Genomic DNA, 17,938 nt, shown 5'->3' with positions numbered 1-17,938 from the left:
AGGATGAAACGTGATTCAGCTGGGGGAGCAAAATAATTAAACTGAACTTTCATTGGTTTAGTTCCTGTCTTAAAAATAGTATTATGTAGCTAATATCTGATCAGACCTAGGAATCATTGATTTTCTTGTTGTCTTTCTTCCTCTTTCAAATCTTTCTTAAGTGATTTTGAACAAAGCATGCTGAATTTTTTGTTGTTTTAAAATATGTTTTAAAACATTTTGTATTTACATTTGTATTACCCCATAGTATAGTGTTCTCATTTAAAATACCATCCCTTCTACATACTTAAAATTAATATTAAATATATGCTTTCTCAAAGAGAATCTTTGATCAGAGTCTGTTGATGTATGCAGTTGCCTCCACATTCATGTCCGGCTGTGCATTGTCCTTCATCCTCCAATTAGTCTGGATATCCTTCAGTCATCCACATTTAGTCTGGTGCAGGACTTTAGTCAAAGTATGATGCTTTTTGAACACTTTGTAACTGTGATTGTAAGTGGATTCAGGTAAATGTTAGCTAAATGTTGGATCTAGTTTATTTCTGAATATTTGACATTGGTATTACAGTATAAATATCAGTAGTGTTGCTAATATCAGTGAGACTACTCATTTACTAAAAATTTCTGGCTATGCTTAAGTAGTTACCTAGTAAAACCATGTGTTTTGTGTGTAATGGATGTGATTCCCCTTTCCTGATAGAATACCTACCAAAGAGCACGTACTCAGTTCACAGAAGCACTGAGGGTAACACCTGGTCCAGCCTCCCTGCTCAGGCAGGGCCACCCAGAGCAGCTTGCCCCACAACCATGTTCTGATGGCTTTTGAGTATCTCCAAGGATGCAGACTCTACCACCTCCCTGGGCAACCGGTGCTAGTGTTCAATCAACCTCACAGTGAAGTGTTTCCTGATCCTCAGAGGGAGCCTCCCATGTTTCAGTTTGTGCCCATTTCTCCTTTTCCTGTTGCTGAGAAAAGCCTGGTTTCGTCCTCTTCATTTGCCTTCAAGCATTTCTTTACTTTGGTAAAATCCCCTGGGCCTTCTCTTCTCCAGGCCAAACAGCCCCACTTCTCTCAGCCTCTCCTCATGTAAAAGATGCTCCCACAGTCCTTTGATCATCTCTGTGGCCTTGCACTGGACTTCCTCAAGCAAGTCCGTGTACATTAACACATGTGCTGAATCCTGCCCAAAGCTAACACGCAGTATTTGTGTGTGGACAGTGCTCAGTGTTCAGCTGAGTGACTGTAAGTGACTTGATCTGCGTCACTACATTTTACTGACTTTATTGACCTAATGTCCCCTGTGGTGGGAGATTTGACACCCTGCCCACATCAAGGTGTGAACACATGACAACTGACTAAGCTGCCAGCACTTATTCCTGCATCAGTTAATGCATCTGAGAAAAAAAGGAATTGGTTCATCTGGAATACAGAGGATGTTGGTTTGGAAGTGAGGTTGTAATTGTCTGGGGAGGAGGGAAATGCAGATATTTCCAAGTCTGGAAGAAGGAGAAAGTAGTGAGAAAGGACAGGAAAAGGTAATAACATGTCGTAAGGTACTTTCTCCTTAATATCTGTAGAAAAATGGATATTGGTTTTCAGTTTGTATTTCACTTCTGAATTTCTCTCTTAGATCTGAAGAAGAGTTTCTGTGTCCAAAATATGGTCTCTTTGGTCAGCTATACCAACTGGTTCATTAGGAATTAGATTGTGCTGTCAATATTTGCTTTTTTGGCAGCAGCATTACCATTTTTCAGAGAGGGAATCCATGAGAGTAATTCAGCTGTGTATTTACTTTGGAGACATCTGCCAAAGGATGAGTTACATCCTGAGAGTGCCCATTTCTCTCTGTTGACTATGACACCAACTTTAAACAACCAGCTTATTAAGTAGGCTTTTAAATTACAGATATTTATGTTGGATCAGATTAATCAAATCCTGATCTTTTAATTAAAGAGATTTGGTTAATAATGTGATAATTATCACCTACAGAACACTGGCAGAGACCAAGGGAGCCTATGCTTAGGACACCAGTAAAAGTTAAGAATAGTTGTACTGCGCTGAAATGGCAGTACAGTCATGCTTGCACATACACAATGTTCTTTACTGATAGTGATTCCTTCTGACCAATGAAGCACTGATGAACTCCGAAGAAAAAAGTTTCAAGGTACCTGGAAAATTTGTGAGGCAAATCAACTGGAAACAAAATTGAAGAGAAATACTTTAGAAATACTATAATCTTATTTTTCTCTCAAAGTAACTCTTGCAAAAGGCTGTTTATAGTATTTGCAACAATTTCCAAAAAGGAAATGCAAACAAAAGAATCTGTTAGAATTTTAACAGATGTTGAAAATACAGGTGTAGTGGGGTTTATTTGTTGGGTAGTTTTGTTTCTTGGGTGGTTTTCACACAATCTCTCTTGTTTTGATAAATGCTTTCTCTAATGAAGATAAATACAGAATCCTGGCACAAACTTCAACCCATTTTTTGATTCTACTTGTATGCAATTTAGAACATACTAAGGATTAAGCAGATAAAAAAGGTATAAAAATGTCACTTCACCTTAAGAAAACTGTTTACTTTTCATTTGTTGGTATCTGAAAATAGCCAAGTCTTGAGTACATATGATGAAGGTATTTACATTTTTCAGAACAAAATAATTGAGTATTTGATGTCAAGTTCTGATAGTTAAAATAATTTTCAACATCATTTTCTACACCAGGCTGTCTACTTTTTTTTCTGTTTCATTTCCTTTTTTTTTGGTGTTAATCAAGTACAGTAAATTTAAATATTTAAATACTTAAATACTACTCCAGCTACTTGTGGAGCATATGGGTCTTTGCAATATAAAATACTGGAGAGCTTCCATGTTTGGTCTACCTAATTACAGAGAAAATACATCTACTTCCTTTTTCTTGAAAATGTACAACTTTGAAAGGACATGAGGGAAGGGGAGGGGAAGTTAGGCTTTATATGGGGGCAGGAGGAGGTTAGGAAACTTCATGTGAAGTACCAGTAGTAAGTCATGGCATTAAGAAATTGAAAATATCTAAGCACACTTTTATGCTGCAGTGTGCCAGAGAGTTTCCAGCATCCTCCATTTCTTCTTCTTAGCACTGTGCCACATACAATATGGTGGAAGATGCTGTGACTAACAGAAATTAAGATGCACCTTATGTTGCTAGCCACAAATTCTCCATTTTAACAGTGTGAACATAACCACAACGTCTTTTTGTGGTGACTTTTGGCGAGTAAAATACAGTGGAGGCTCCTCTGTTTGGGGGAAGTAGCCCTTTAATCTGATGTACAGTGCTGAAGTTGGAATATATTGAGGTCATTTTATTTTCATTGAATAAACAATGTTGCTTTATGTTCTTAAACACTAGACATTCACTCAATGTCAGTAACAAAAACAGTGTAAAAAGTTGCTTTATACTTTGTCAAAGCTTATGATTTTTAAAATGATATCAATTAGGTTCTGCATATGAACCAGCTATAGAGGAAGTTCTTTGGAAATACTTGACATTAAGATGAGAGTATGACACTGAGCCAGACTGAATCACAAGACCTTTTTTAACTACAAATGTCTCCATTCTCAGTTTATTGGAAATACAGAAATAGCTATCTCGTCCTCACTAGTTAAAACTTATTGAAAATTGGTTATAACTGACCGCAGCGTTTTAAAGTTTCTTATACTTCCATATAATAGCTCTTCATTTTAGCATGTCCATAAACTTTTAGCCTTATAAAGCCTTTTTCTTCTGGTTAAGTGCTCTGGAATGACTTGCTCTCTGCAACTACCTAAAAGGAGATTGTGATGAGGTGAGGGTCAATTTCTTTTTCCAAGTAAGATAAATGGAAATATCCTTGGAAGGTTTAGATTGAATATTAGGAAAAATTATTCACCAAAAAGTTCATCCAGCACTGGAACAGGCTGCCCAGGGCAGAAAGAGGTTGAGTCACTATCTCTATAGGCGTTTAAAAGACATGTAGATGTGGCAGTTAAATACATGGTGGACTTGGCAGTAGTGGGTTAACAATTGGACTTGATGATCTTAAAGGCCTTTTCCAAGCTATATCATTATTGATAAATAATGATTCTGTTTGTGGTTGGTATGTTCAGACACGTGCCAAGATTTGTCATATATTCAGGGAGATGTAAATTTTCCTATCACCACTTCCTTTGTTTTGTTCTTGTGACTTTTTGAACCTGTTCAAGATTTTTGAAAACATTAGACCTTTTCAAAGGTGGCAAGAGAGAGCAGAGATCAGTATCTAGGAGGGCCATTTGAATGAAGTGAAGGAATGTTGGTGTGATGTTGGACAAAGTATTTTGAGTGGGACTTCTTTCTCTGCCTAGTTAACACCTGTACAATCAGGTGTGCAGAATCCCTGGAATGAAAGAGGGGTCCTGGCTCCATAGCCTAATGATACTACCTATACCTACACCTAGCAAGGTTGAAGGAAGGGAGATAATCTGTATGTTCTGGTGCTGCTTGTGCATTTTGCATTGAAGAAAACATCAGATTAAATGTCTATGTAATACTTGCAATCTGGTTCAGTAATTCTCGCTCCCCAAAAACTGCTTTCTCTGTTGCTGTGCAATCTAGGTTTTCTTGAGTGAGTGGCCTATCTACCTAACGCCCTCAGGATTAAGGGGTTTGCTTCTGGGGGACCTTCTTGCTAGGCAGACACCTCAAGCAGTACATACTAAAAACAGGTGAATTGCAGAAGTGATACAAATTTTCTTCCTCTTGTTCCTTGGTGATTATAGTTACACCTTAGTTTCCAGTTGATGTGCACAGTTTTAGTCATGAGTTTACAGTCATCTGGAACAGTTTCACTAGAGCTGAGGAAAGGATCTCTGAGATCAGGAAAAAGCTGTTACAGTGCCCTGTCCAGTTAGGACCTTTTTTTGAATACAGAAAATATTAATAAAGGCAGCCTTCAGTCTGATGTGATTATGGCCTTTATAGTATTTACCTCCTTTCTCATAGCATGACTGAAAGACTGAAGAGGTTAAGAGTAGTTTAAAACTGTTCTTTCTCATCTTAGAATGACAGCCCATACTTGGGCTGTCAAGCAACCAACAGCTTGGGCTGTAAATCCAACCATGAGTCATAAAATGAAAGTAGAATAAAACAAAAATCATTGTTTCCAAAAGCAGAATGTGTTTTTGCCAGAAGTCTCACTACCTCATTGGATATTTAACAATAATCTTGTTAATAATCTGAAAAATATCCCCCCTCCTAAAGAATGTTGTTTTTTCCTATACTGTCTCCCTTTGTATAATCAGCAATGTATTTCATATCTTTATACAAATGTCAGTGAGATACAACAAATAGCCCCAAATAAATAAATAAATAGATACATTAGATGCAGAGTTTCTACATTGCTTTTAGCGTAATTTCATTTCTGGGGTATGTTTACAGAATTGTTGAGATTCACATCTCTTCCTGTTCATTTCACTCTGATGTGACAGCATATTTCTTGTGGCATAACAGACAATAGAGAGTCACGAATGCTGAAATGTGGCATAAAGCAGAATGCAGATGGGACCACTTGGGGCTCAAGTGCTGTGATTTCACAATGGCATTCAAAATAATGGCTGAGTGATGACTGTAATTCCATTTATGGGGCTCATGATTTCTCTTTTTCTCCTGCAGAATCCGAAATTAAATAAAGCCCTAATGCAAGCATGAACACAGAGAATGTGTTTTTTTCTTATGGGCAGGAGAAGGGCCTCTCAAAAACTGACTTTTTCAGTATCACAGTTTTTAATGTATTGGTTTTCAAATGGTTTTTTTCCCTCCTGTAAGGCAGGTGGGCTTCTTTTGGAATGAGTGTGTGCATAGTCTTAGAATTAACTTCAGTTCTGCTGGTTTGCTTTTAACTTTACTAGAAGGAGAGATTCAGGTGGTGGGGACAGGAAGTTTTAAGGGGGGTTGGTTTTTTTTTTTTTTGAAGGGGTGTGTAGGGTGCTTCAGCATCCTCAAGAGCTGTCTTAATCTTCTCAGGTCAGCGTGCAGCATACCCTGACTAGCTCTTTTACTAGAAATTAAAATTTTATTTTAATTTTGACCAATTTTAGAAAAGGTCACTTGGCCTGGGCTCAGATTCCAAAACAAACAAAAAGCCCTTTGCAGCTTTATGAGTCACAGGCAATGCACCACACAGATTTTAAAAAGCAATTTGTAGTTGTAGGGAAGTAAAGAAATCCCCTTTTTCTTCTCTGATTCTTGACTGAGAACTATGAGTAAATACAGTAAAAGTGCTTTGAAAACCAGAAAGACCAACTGTTACCTGCAGCCAAATTCAAAGTAAATGTGGTGTACTTAAGTTTTTTGGTTTTCAGGGTTTTTTTAACATTTTCGTTTTTGATTTTAGATTTCTGGGATTTGCTACAATAGCAGTATCTTAAAAGTTCATCAAATTCTTTGTGTACCCAGATGGGTAGCAAAGATATTTTCTTGGACTCTTGAACCAGTCTTTTCATCTGCGGAACCAACGAATGAAGTTCGAGTGGGAATGGGAGCAACAGTTGACATCCAGAGGCAGCAGAGAATGGAGTTACTGGATCGTCAAATCATGATGTCTCAGGTTGCCCAAATGAGGCGGCAAAGACAGCAGCAGGTATTGCTATGCATTCTTTAAGGATTACATAAGAAATATATATTTTTTTAGTTCGTAGATCTTGGATTGTTCCTGTTTCTTAAAAGTCATGCATTTTTAAATTTTTCTCCATCAGTCTTTCATACACTGTTGTACTGCTGATAGCCATTTAAGTGGTTTGTATAGCTTAGTTAAAACTGCTTCACAAGGTGTGAGAAAGATGTCAGTCTTGTGGGGATCTTGTGGTACTCCAGGCATTCTGTCACAAAAAATGAGGCTGAAAGGTAAAGTGATTACTTCTTGGTGGTCTTTAATGAAAGCCATTGTGTAAAGTTAGGAAGTCAAAATGCTCCTCACTCTTCTGTCTATCTGTCTGGTTGGCAGCCTTTTCAGACAGGTTGAAAATTTTCTATGAAATTCCTTTGTTTGTGGATGTATATGTTGTTTCTTAAGGGCAGAAATTAAATTCTCTAACTTACAGAGGTAAACCACAAGTGACTTTCTATTTGCCATGTTTAATCTTCTTGGCTTATTTCCTTACTGAACAGAGTAGCAAAGTTTTTTTATTTTCTCTGTTTTATACAAACCAACAAATCCAGATATTCTCAGACTTAGTGTTGTAGGGCAGCAGGACAAGGCAAGTGGTGTCTCAATTCCTGTGTCTTAGATGTGTTCACTATCTTCAGTGAGTTTTCTTTGCCTGAAACCCAGCTCTGTACTGATACATGAGATCTTCTTGTGTTGGGGGTGGTGTAGTGCAAACAAATATAGTTGTGTTACCCTTAATGCATTCCCAGAATTAGAGGTATGATGGCATAAAGCTTTGGCCTGCAACTGGAGTATGAATCTTTGTTTCCAGTACCTGATAACACAATTCTGTTTTTCTTGTTTCCTTAACATTTCAATATGATGAAATTATTCCTCAGGCAGAAACTTCTAATCTATTTTTCTCCATTCCTATTAAAATGCTAATCAGTTATAACATAAGAACTGAAATAGAAATTACTCAATTCTTGAATGTTGCCATTGTAATAGAAAATGAATTGAAACTGTAAGTTGGGCTACAAGCAGTTGTGAGGAGTGCAGCCAGGTTTCTTCAGATGTGAGAATGAAGCCACTTCCAGTTAGGAAGGACAGTCTTTCTAATATCTCTGTAATTACAAAAAGTGGTAAATAAGTTCAGAATGGTAAATGATAAAAGAGCTGTTGATAACATTTTCTTCTCATCTTGTCCTTTCCCTAGGCTGTGAACAATGAAAGTGGAAAAATGTCTTTTCATGTTTGACTTCAAATAGAATTCTTTAAAAAGGTGGAGGGGTTTGACTAAAATGCAGGAACACTGTTTGAACATCAGTAAGATGCTTCCCTTTACAAGTTGCTGAAACACTTTCAAGTTACCTTCATGTTTAGCCTTTAACTTGAGCAGAGCATTTATTTAACTGGTAGTGCTAATCTGTGAAACCCGTGATCAGAAGGCCATTGGATCAATGTATGAATGTTCCATAGAGGCTCTTCAGAAAAGGTGTGTCATGAAAGCTTTTGACCCACCCATGGTGTTTTTTAATGACTCACTCACAGAATTTACTGGTCATCAGCTAAATCGGAAAAAGCATCACTCACAAATGTTGCTGTATAGTGGTAAAAATGAAAAACAGACTATTTTCAATCTCAAAATAATATTTGAAAAGTTGAAAACCATTTTCTGGATTGGTGTATTTGGGCAGTTATTTTGCCTTTAAAAATTTGGCAAGGTGTAATTTGAAGACAGTAGAGTGGAACAGATCATGCTGCAGATGAAAGGAATTTAGATGATAATTTTACCTGTGGGAGTGAAGCTATAAAGAATGCAGATCAGTTTCTTAGACAGTTTTTTTTTTGAAATTGAAAATAATAAAAGCTGTGAAGTACATGTCAGCCATCAGAACGGGCTTTGAATTATATTCTGGGTAAATGTTGTTTGGATTTCTGAAGTCCTGATATGCTGTCTGTAGGTAGAGTGCCATAGGTGAGATAAATTAACATTTTCTCTTACACTTTCTGCTTTGCTTGGTGAGGGAAGTGAACTTTAACTTTCTTCTCTATGCCATTGTGCAACAATTTTGTTCAGCTACCCCTTGAGAAGGTGCTCTGCTCATTCCTCCCACTCCTTTACTCTTCAGCTCATCTATCTGAGAAATGAGACAATGCAGTTTCCCAGAATGTTGGTAGCATTATGGAAGGAGATCAGTGCTTCTAATTGGGGCTCCATTGTCTAGGCAATGTTGGCAGCCTCTCATAAGGGAGACCCCTCTCTTAAATAGATGCTTTTTGTAGTAAGTTTATTCTTTCGAGTCTTCACAAGACATTCTGAAGAACATGAGCTTGACAGGTTATGCAAACCAACATAAAAAAATTAAATTAAAAAAAAATTAAAAAGGGGGGGGAGGGAAGAAATTGGGAGGAAAGCCTTTCTCAAAAGTTGTTTTTAGTATACCTCTATGATACTGAGATGTAAATAATTCTGGTTTTTTTCCTTGCTGTTCACTAAGGCCTTTTATCCAAAGCAGAATTCACTCTGGATGCTTTCTACAAAAAATAAAAAGCAAGGAACAATCACCCCAGAATTTCTTTGCTGGCAATTCTTTGAGCTTTACTTTTCCCAGTCTTTTTCTAGCTGAAATCTTCTAGTCTGGAGGAACCTGAAGCATGGAACTCTGTGTGAGTACTGGGTTGTCAAACACCCTTGACTTCAATGAGTTGATTGAGCATGTGGTAGAATTTGAAAATAAACCCACCAAGTTTGTTATTTGATGTACCTCACTGTAGTTCTTAAATATTCAGTGGTCATGGTGTCTGAATATGTTGCTAGAAACTGTTATGCTGATAGTTTCTCAGGGGAGTGTGGTTAAATGGTGACTGGTTTTGTGTTGGTTTCTAGTTGCTGTGGATACAGCCCTTAAACACATGGTAGTGTTCATCTAGAAAACTTTCTAGATCTTACTGTGTTCTTTATTTACTCTTCTGCATATTGCTGAGAAATTACGATCTTGTCTAAATTAATTACTTAGCACCACCTATATTCACCTTTAAATGCAGTAGAATAAAATGTATGCCATATGTATTTATTCCCTAAAAATATCAGCTTGCCATTTTGTTGCTGCTTTTTAAACTTCACTTTTGTAGTTATTTTCTTTCACACTCTTTTATCTCTCCTATTTTGTAAATAGTTTGTGCTGTTTTTCTTTTTTTCTCATTATCTGATCTTCTGTTCCCCTTCATATCACTGTCACATTTTCATTCCCCACTGTGCCATTTTCCTCCCACATTTTTGTCACCTCTTCACCTTCATCTCTCTTGTTTTCCATACTTTGTATTTGCTCCTATATAAAATGCTTCTTCACTTTGGGGGAAGTCCTCTCCTGTCATGTCTGACCACCAGTAATAATTTGCTATTTTATCCTTTTGCTACTGTAATATTGATAAAAGTTTGGTCTTCCTCTCCTGATATTTATATTTCTAGATCTCTTTATTTCTCAGCATTTTTGTAAAGTTTATCTTTCTGTAACCCAAATAAAACCCTGGTGGGAAAAGGGAAGCAACTGCAGCATCTGTGCACCAGTGTGGGTATCAGGGCGTCAACTTGACTTTCACTTCCCATTGAGAATTGTGGAGGGAGGCTGGCAGAGAGCCAAGTTGTGAATAGATAGGGAAGATTCCGTGCCTAGGTGGTATTGGCTGCTCTGATGTCACTACAGACTGTTATCTGGAAGGTGGTGGAAGGTTGTATAAAGGTGGGAAGCACCATTTGTTGGCATTAAATACAGCTTCTTGGAGCACTGCTTGCTGTGCCCATTCAGGATGGGCAGTGTATCAACCTCAGTCCCTTCATCTTGAAAGAATGGGGTTTGTATCTGCAAAGCATTTTTGCTGAGCATGTTAAGGACATCATATTGCCTTCTTCTTGGATTCTCTTAAGTGTCTTGGATCAGGGAAGAGCTTCACCAGGTTGCTCCAGACTGTAACAAGCCTACAGTCATATATGAAAATCTTAATTACACTACCTCTCTTTCTACCCTGTTGGCCACTTCAAGCTTGTGTTGTCTTTCCCCTCCTGTCTTTTTGTTCTTCTCTTCCAGCTGCCATTAATTTTCACTGAGGCCAGAATCTCCTAAGATTCATACCACATGGTATCTCATATGTATATCCCATCTTCATCATATATGAGATTCTTCTGCTTGCAAAGTCTAGACTTCTATAACAAAGGGACATCCTCTAATTGTTCATTCATTAGATATCTTTCTCCTGGGACACAGGAGAGATGTTCTGTGGGTAGGCAAACTGAGTGTCTTTATTATTATGGGGAGCCTCATATCCTGAGCAATTTGCAAGTTTCATATTTTGTCAACTAAGGACTGTCTGTCTAGATTGGTAATTTACCTTCTGGTTATATCTAAGCAATAAACTCCTGACCTTGGAAAAAGTAGATTAATGGAGCAGAGGTTTCCCTGGCTCAAGAATTCTTCCTCAGGAATGTTATCCTCATTCATGATGGTAGAAAAGAAGTCCCCCAGTGAATATACTCCCAGACAGCCCAATTCTGCTTTTTCAAAGTGAAGAGCTAGACCTGGGAATATTTTTTAGCTCTCCTACTGGTACTGAGGTGGCACTTCACTGAAGTTTTCTTGAATAATTTCACAAGTTTGAGGACCAACAAGAAGTCCTTCAAACAGATATTTTGAACCATGAAGACCTTCTGCAACCTTTATACACTGCCAAGTCCACAAAACCCCTTGCTCTCACAGCCAGGACTTTGGATGGAAGCAGCTTTTCTGTTTTGTTCCACAAATTTATGTATCATTGCCAGGAAGGAAACTACCTGACTGCTTTACCTGAATAAATGGGTGAGACTTTCAGCCAAGTGTCTTTTTTTAATTGGATTTCCATTCCAATCAATCTGTGTTACTAAGGCTTCTTTGGGATTTTGTGACATATTTGAATAGAAACTGCCTTTAGCAACACTTCCATAAACTCCAAATATGTAGGGTACCAATAGGATAAAAAAGCTTTTGTGCCTAGACTCCTGGGATATGTGTGCACAGGATTTGACATCATATTTTTAAAGAATTGTGTTAACCAGTGAGTGATTTACAGATTCATTTCAGCCCATGAATGAAGCTTGTATGCTGCAGCAGTAATGACTGTGGCTAAATTTAGACTCAGTGTTCCATCACTCTTCCCTTCCTCTGCATGCCAATGTACACGTGTGGACACATTTTGAAATAACAGCTTCCATTTTTGTAGAGAAAACAATATATTTTCCTTCAGGCCTGTGTTTCTTAAACTCATCCTTTGCTTTTTTGCACTCTTCTGGAATTTTCAAGCCTTGGTTATTCTCTGTAGTTGTTAAAAACTATTTTCTTTGTGTTGAAAATAAACTTGGATTTATATCAAGAGTTTATTTGGTGTAAAAACTGCATATGCTGCCGATGTTGGCATTCCAGATCTCTGGTTTTTAACTGTTTCATTTCAGTAATGTATTTGAGCGACTGATAACCCATTGCTATCTAAACATTCTGGATTATTTTGCTGTATGATTTCTTTCATGGCTTCTAGGTGTGAAATTTAAAATTTCACAGGTAATGAATTTCCAGGTAATGAACAATTCATTACTATTTCCTCTACAGACTGCCACAGAAACTTCAGATTTCTGTCTTTTTTATGGAAGTTGGCAATTCCACAAGCTGACAGAACTAGAGTCAGCAGACACTGGTACAACTAGAATAAGCTGAGTGTGTCTCATTAACAGCCAGCTGTCACAATCACAAGATTGAGTTTCTCTATCTCCTACTCATTGGTAGCACCCTGCTCATATATTGAACAACCCTTTTTTCTCTTGGACTGGAATTATGAAATTCTCTTTTGTTTTGACTCAGCTTTTGAGCCGTAGCCTTTGAATTTGGTTTAATATTTGTAATCATCTTTCTTAGAGAAGCAGCGATTGGACAACTTTATAAAGCAAAACACTGCTTATTTCAAAGGAAATAAATTGTTTGGGAAATAGAATATTTTATATAATATTCTCCTATGTGAGTAGTCTATATTCCCTTCCTCTGGCAATTTAACTAGAGGAAATTTCTTATAAAAAGCTTATGATGTAACAAATCACCCCAGACATTTCCAGAGTATTTAATTCACTGTTGTTGAATCAAGTTCTGTTTACAGAAGGCAGGATTTTTTTAGGTGTATCTGTCCCTTCATTTCTAATGAACATGGGGCAAATAAGGCATCTGTTTTGGGGGCAGTCAGTTACTGGATTCCAGGTCTGCTTCTACTGTCCTTCCAATCTGCACTTAGAGAGCCTTGACGGGCCATTTCTTCTTCTAGAGTGCCATTTTCCATTGTATGTAGTAAAAAAGAAGCCTGTGGTTCAGATAGTACCTGGTCCTCCTTAATACATAGGGTTTCTGGTTTGAACTCTTGATACTCGCACATAACAACTGCGAGCTGGTTCCACACCTTGTTCCTTAACGTGCTGCTGTGGTAGCTTAAGCCCAGCCAGCAACTAAGCACCACACAGCCACTCTCACCTCCCCCACCACCCTGGTGGAGTAGCAAGGAGAATCAAAACTAGGTTGAGATAAGAACACTGTAATAATTGAAACAAAGTAAATTGTACTTGTAGTAGTAGTAGTAGTAGTAGTAGTAGTAGTAATAATAATAATAAAGTAATTTTTTTAAAAACCCACAAACGTGCTGTGCAATAAATTGCTCACCACTGGCTGACAGAGGCCAGAGTCCATTCCTTAACCTGGATCAGTCCTCCTTTTGGTTAGCTCAAACAGTTTTAAATACTGGGCATGGTATTCTATGGTGTGGAATGTCCTTTTGTCCAATTCAGTTCACCTGTCCCAGCTATGTAGCCTTCCAGCCTTTTTTTGTGTACCTCCTCACTGTCAGCGCATGAGACACACAAAAAATAGTCCATGACTTAAGATAAATACAGCTTAGCTAACCCCCAAATATCAGTGTGTTACCACCATTATACTGAATCCAAAATACAGCACTACCAGCTACTGAGAAGAAATGAACTCTATCCCAGCTGAAATCAGGACAGATACCTTAAGAGATGCTGCAGGTGCAAAGTGTTGCATAGGACCCCTTGTATATTGACTTTGAGATGTTAATAAATGGAAGCTAATCCTATTTGCAGCCTAAGACAGTACATGAACCTTCACATCCCAGAATGGGATGCTGATCTGCTTTTTTCCCTATGTCATCACAAACTAGCCTTTTATATACTAAGGAATGTGCTTATGTAGTATTTTGGAGGATTTAGGTTTGAGTTTGCTTTGTGCCAAGAGTTTGTTATCTCAGCTTGTAAAATCCGAACAAATTTTAAAATTCTGATTTCTCACTTTGTTTCCAGTCTTTTCTTATTCCTTATTACTCTTTGAAAAGGTTTTTGCATAGGAGGTGAGTGAAGAATTACCTGTCTAATCGTCGTGCTTCAGTACCAGTTCAGTGTCACAAGTCCAGATCCAAAGAGCCATGGGGTAAGGATTAAAACTGACTCTGTTTTGTGCAAAATGTCTAAAACAGAAGTACAGTTATTTCCTCAAGTACAGACTCCATACTCATGCTGGTGGACCTGCCTTCAGCAGTTAGAACACTGGATACTCCCAGTGTCATGCCAGTACTGAAATCCCTTCCATTGTCTCTCAGGCAGCTTCAGAAGCCAGATTAAGGTGTTCCTTCTAGATTACAAAGGAAATAGCTGATCAGGCTTCAGAAAAGACCACATGTGGATTTCTGAACTTGTGTGACATATGAGCTCCTCAGGGACAATGCAGGCATCAAAGTTCAGGATGCAGAAACTAAGAGCTGGAGACAGAGCCTTTTGGCTGAATAGACTTGTCTGTAGGATAAGTTTCCAGGAAATTAGAATATCACTAGAAATTGCTGGAGTGCTTTACTTGGTGAAAAATTCTTTCTGTCGTTAAGAACAACACTTACAACATTAATACTGTTACGTTTCTACCCCTTTTAAAAGAGGGAAGTTATTAAAGTAAGAGGAAAACAAAACACAAAAAAAAAAAAGTCTCCCCAAACAACCAAAAACCAGAAGAGTTTTTTCCTCACAAATAGAGGCAGGCTAGACTTTGAGTAAGTGTAGTGGAAATTTCACCATTTTTCTCTCTTATGCAATGTTTAGGGCATCAGATACCATGTCATCCAAGGCTATGCTTTTTGTTTGTTTGTTTATTTATATCATCAGTATGTGGACTTTGTAGTCAATACATTGTTGAAAAATTTATGCCAGAAAAGCAAGTCAATGTTTCTTGTTTTCAGTAAATTTTGTTATGAAGCTTTATATGAAAAAAAGTATGAGAGTATTTTGTCTTTATCAAGTAAAGGCTCCTATACAGAGTGAAATATTTGACAAATGTAACTTTAAAAGGTGAAATGCAAAGCAATTTCCTATTTTTTTTCTCACAGTGGTTGTTATGTTAAAAAAAGGTGAACAGGACATACCAGGAGGTCCTTCCTGTTTGTGCAAGTAGATGACAAGTTGGCATTAACCATCTGCAGGAGATAACATTATCAAAATATCTTAATCACATGTATCACTTTCAAGAGGATTTTTATAAAGCCTTTCATTTCTTCTGAAATTAATGTAATTAAAATATGTGATATCTGAAGACTACATAACTGGATATTTGTTAATTGTCCATAATGCAACACTTTCATTTGTGAAGCTTTGGATAAGAAATGCTTTTACAAAATATGCCATGGCAGATATGTATGTAGGAAACAGGTTGAGCTGTTTTTCAAAACAGAGAAGATTATCTGAAAAGAAGTGGTTTAACAAGATTTTAGCAGGCTGTACAATCAGAGACGTTTGCTAGCTCCAGATATTTCTTCCTTATTCTGTAGGAAAGGAGGATACTTCTTTCTTGTAAACAGAATTGGCCCAGGCACCACTGAAAGAAAAAACAACAACCCAAATTGAAAAAACAAACAAACAAACAGAAAACTAACCAAAAAAAAAAAAACCAACAAAATCAAGGATGTGACTTCAGAAGGCACAACTTCTGTATGTAAAGCCTTGGCAGCTATCCAGGAGTAAATAATCAATATGGCATTTCCTTAAAACCTTTTCTGTAATGAAGAGCTGCTCATTTCCCCATTTCTTTAGTTCACTCCATTTATAAATCTCATTCTTTGGTCATCTAAACTTGTGACGAGTTTGTTGTCTTCCTGTAACGGAAGTTCCAACATTACCAGTGTTCTTCTAATCCATTTCCAATAGTGATTTATTAGAGACCAGTAAAATTACTTCCTTAGTATGTTTGTGTCCCATCAGGCAGTAACAAAGAACTTAAAATCAGCTGATTCACCCCGTCTGTGCTGCTTAAACTAAAGGAAACTTCTGACTTTTTCTAAAAAATTATGGCATAGTATTAAAGGAGGAAGAAAGGCTTATGGGCCTCTCTTAGGTTTCTCTTGTCACCCTTCTAGTCAAATAATTAATGAAGCAGTGCTTTTGTCAAATCTTTTTCCTGATGACATGTCAAAGTCTGTGTTGTGAACAGAGACAAGGGCCCAGGCGCCAAATTGTGCACAGCATTTTTATGAATCATAGTCTAGAATTTTTCCATGCTCCTCATTCTCCAGCAGTACACCTGCACCGGCTGCTCCCTGACACCAAAGATCAGGACCAAGAACAATACTGCCTGAGATGATCTCAGTGCAAGATAGCCCAAGTCTATCAGCTGTTGAATCTAGCTCTGGATGCAAGAGGTTTAAGGCATCCTCCTTACGTAGTGCTGGCTCATGTTGTCTCAGCCCCCGAACCATGTAGTGTTGAACTTAATTCTTACTATAACAAACTGCCATCCGGAATCACAGAACTGCCTGGATTTCACTAAATGGATTAGACTGGCACACACTTGTCACTGAAAGTGCTGCTCAGGAAAGGAAGTTACACAGTGGACCCTGGAGCATCCCCACTGCTTATTGGTTTTTGAACAGTTTTGAATAGTAACAGAGAGCTTTGTTATCTAAGACAAGGCTTCTGTGGAGAGTGAGGAGATTGATGTGAGCTCCTCTGTGCTGTTGGGTGCTGATGCTGAGGGTCAAGTATGTTGTGAAATGCTTAAATATGGTTTGCTGATTTCCCAGGAGGGAGTCTCAGATTGTTTAGAAGCTTCACTTACATAAATTAATCATACTGGATATCTTCATGTGAAATCTTCTTGACTTCTCACAAGTAAGTCTGGTGGCACAGTGTAAAACCACTGCACTACAGAAATTATCATGAAATTATGAAGGGGAGGTCTGCAAAATAATTTCTGTAAGGCAAGAATGAATATTGATTTGGAAATCTTCTTCTGTGCATTTTTTAAACTGGAATTTGTGATGTTAAGACATTATTTGGTGCTTGGTATGGCTCAATTTAAAACAGATCTTCATGTTTCTGCTATGATAGTTAAGGTTGTCTGAAGGTCTTTGCACAGTCACCATCTATACTCTAAATCCATAGCCTTGATCTCCGTCTTCTGTGGATTTAAGACATTAACTGCACTTCCCAGTTTTCCCTTTCCTTTATGAGACTGACCACATTACCAGTTCCATAGTTCCTGCTGCAGTTCCTTGAATCCCTGCTCTTTTGAGCCTGACCTTGTGGATGTGTGTCATCTAATTAGAAGCAAGACTGTGAAGGAAAACTATTTTCTTTCAGTTAAGATAAAGAATCCTAATGCACCCAGTTTTGGTGAAGTTTAAAATACTACGCAGATGAGAAGTGCACCACAATGTCGGGATTAATCCTAACCATCAGTGTTCACAGACCATTAAATGTTGGATATTTTCCTCTCATTAATATAGTTAAGAACTGATACATTATGTTTACCACAGTTTCCAAAGGTAATTGAAATACTCAGTTTTGATCTAATTTGTCTAGTCTCTTTTCTCTGGGAAGGGATCTTCATGTGAAACTCTTTTGAATGCTTCAGTCAACATCTGTAATTTATTAAGGTATCTGCTGTAAACCTTCAAAACTGAATAGTTATATTTGTAAGGAAATGGCAGTTCTCATTGAAAATAATGAATTCTGTGTATATTAATGCAAACTGTATTGTAAGCTTAAAAGATAAGGAAGTAGACAAGTCTGTAGTGTTAGGTAAGAGAGCACAGGACAGAGAGGATGCAAAACCAAACTGGAATAGGCAGCTCAATATTGAAGCTCAGGGCACTGCTGGAAAGGTACATTTATTTTGGTCTTCAGATACACTGAGATAAAGGTAAATTAATGTATATTGCAGATTTTGTATTTGCTATATATTATTG

General features: G+C 37.6%; 1 protein-coding gene across 2 annotated transcripts in view; it reads left to right on the top strand.

The window, feature by feature from the left end:
- Positions 1-17,938, top strand: part of UBAC2 (UBA domain containing 2) — an 87,232-nt gene that overhangs the window by 63,092 nt on the left and 6,202 nt on the right. For both annotated transcript variants that reach the window (XM_053970265.1, XM_053970264.1), the window contains exon 7: positions 6,386-6,631. In XM_053970265.1, the coding sequence (XP_053826240.1) occupies positions 6,386-6,631 (246 nt within the window). The remainder of the gene's footprint in view (positions 1-6,385; positions 6,632-17,938) is intronic.

The sequence above is a fragment of the Vidua macroura genome, chromosome 2, assembly GCF_024509145.1.
Source record: "Vidua macroura isolate BioBank_ID:100142 chromosome 2, ASM2450914v1, whole genome shotgun sequence".
Lineage (NCBI taxonomy): Eukaryota > Metazoa > Chordata > Aves > Passeriformes > Viduidae > Vidua > Vidua macroura.
The sequence above is the reverse complement of the archived record's forward strand: the minus strand, read 5'-3'. Positions and strand labels throughout refer to the sequence as shown.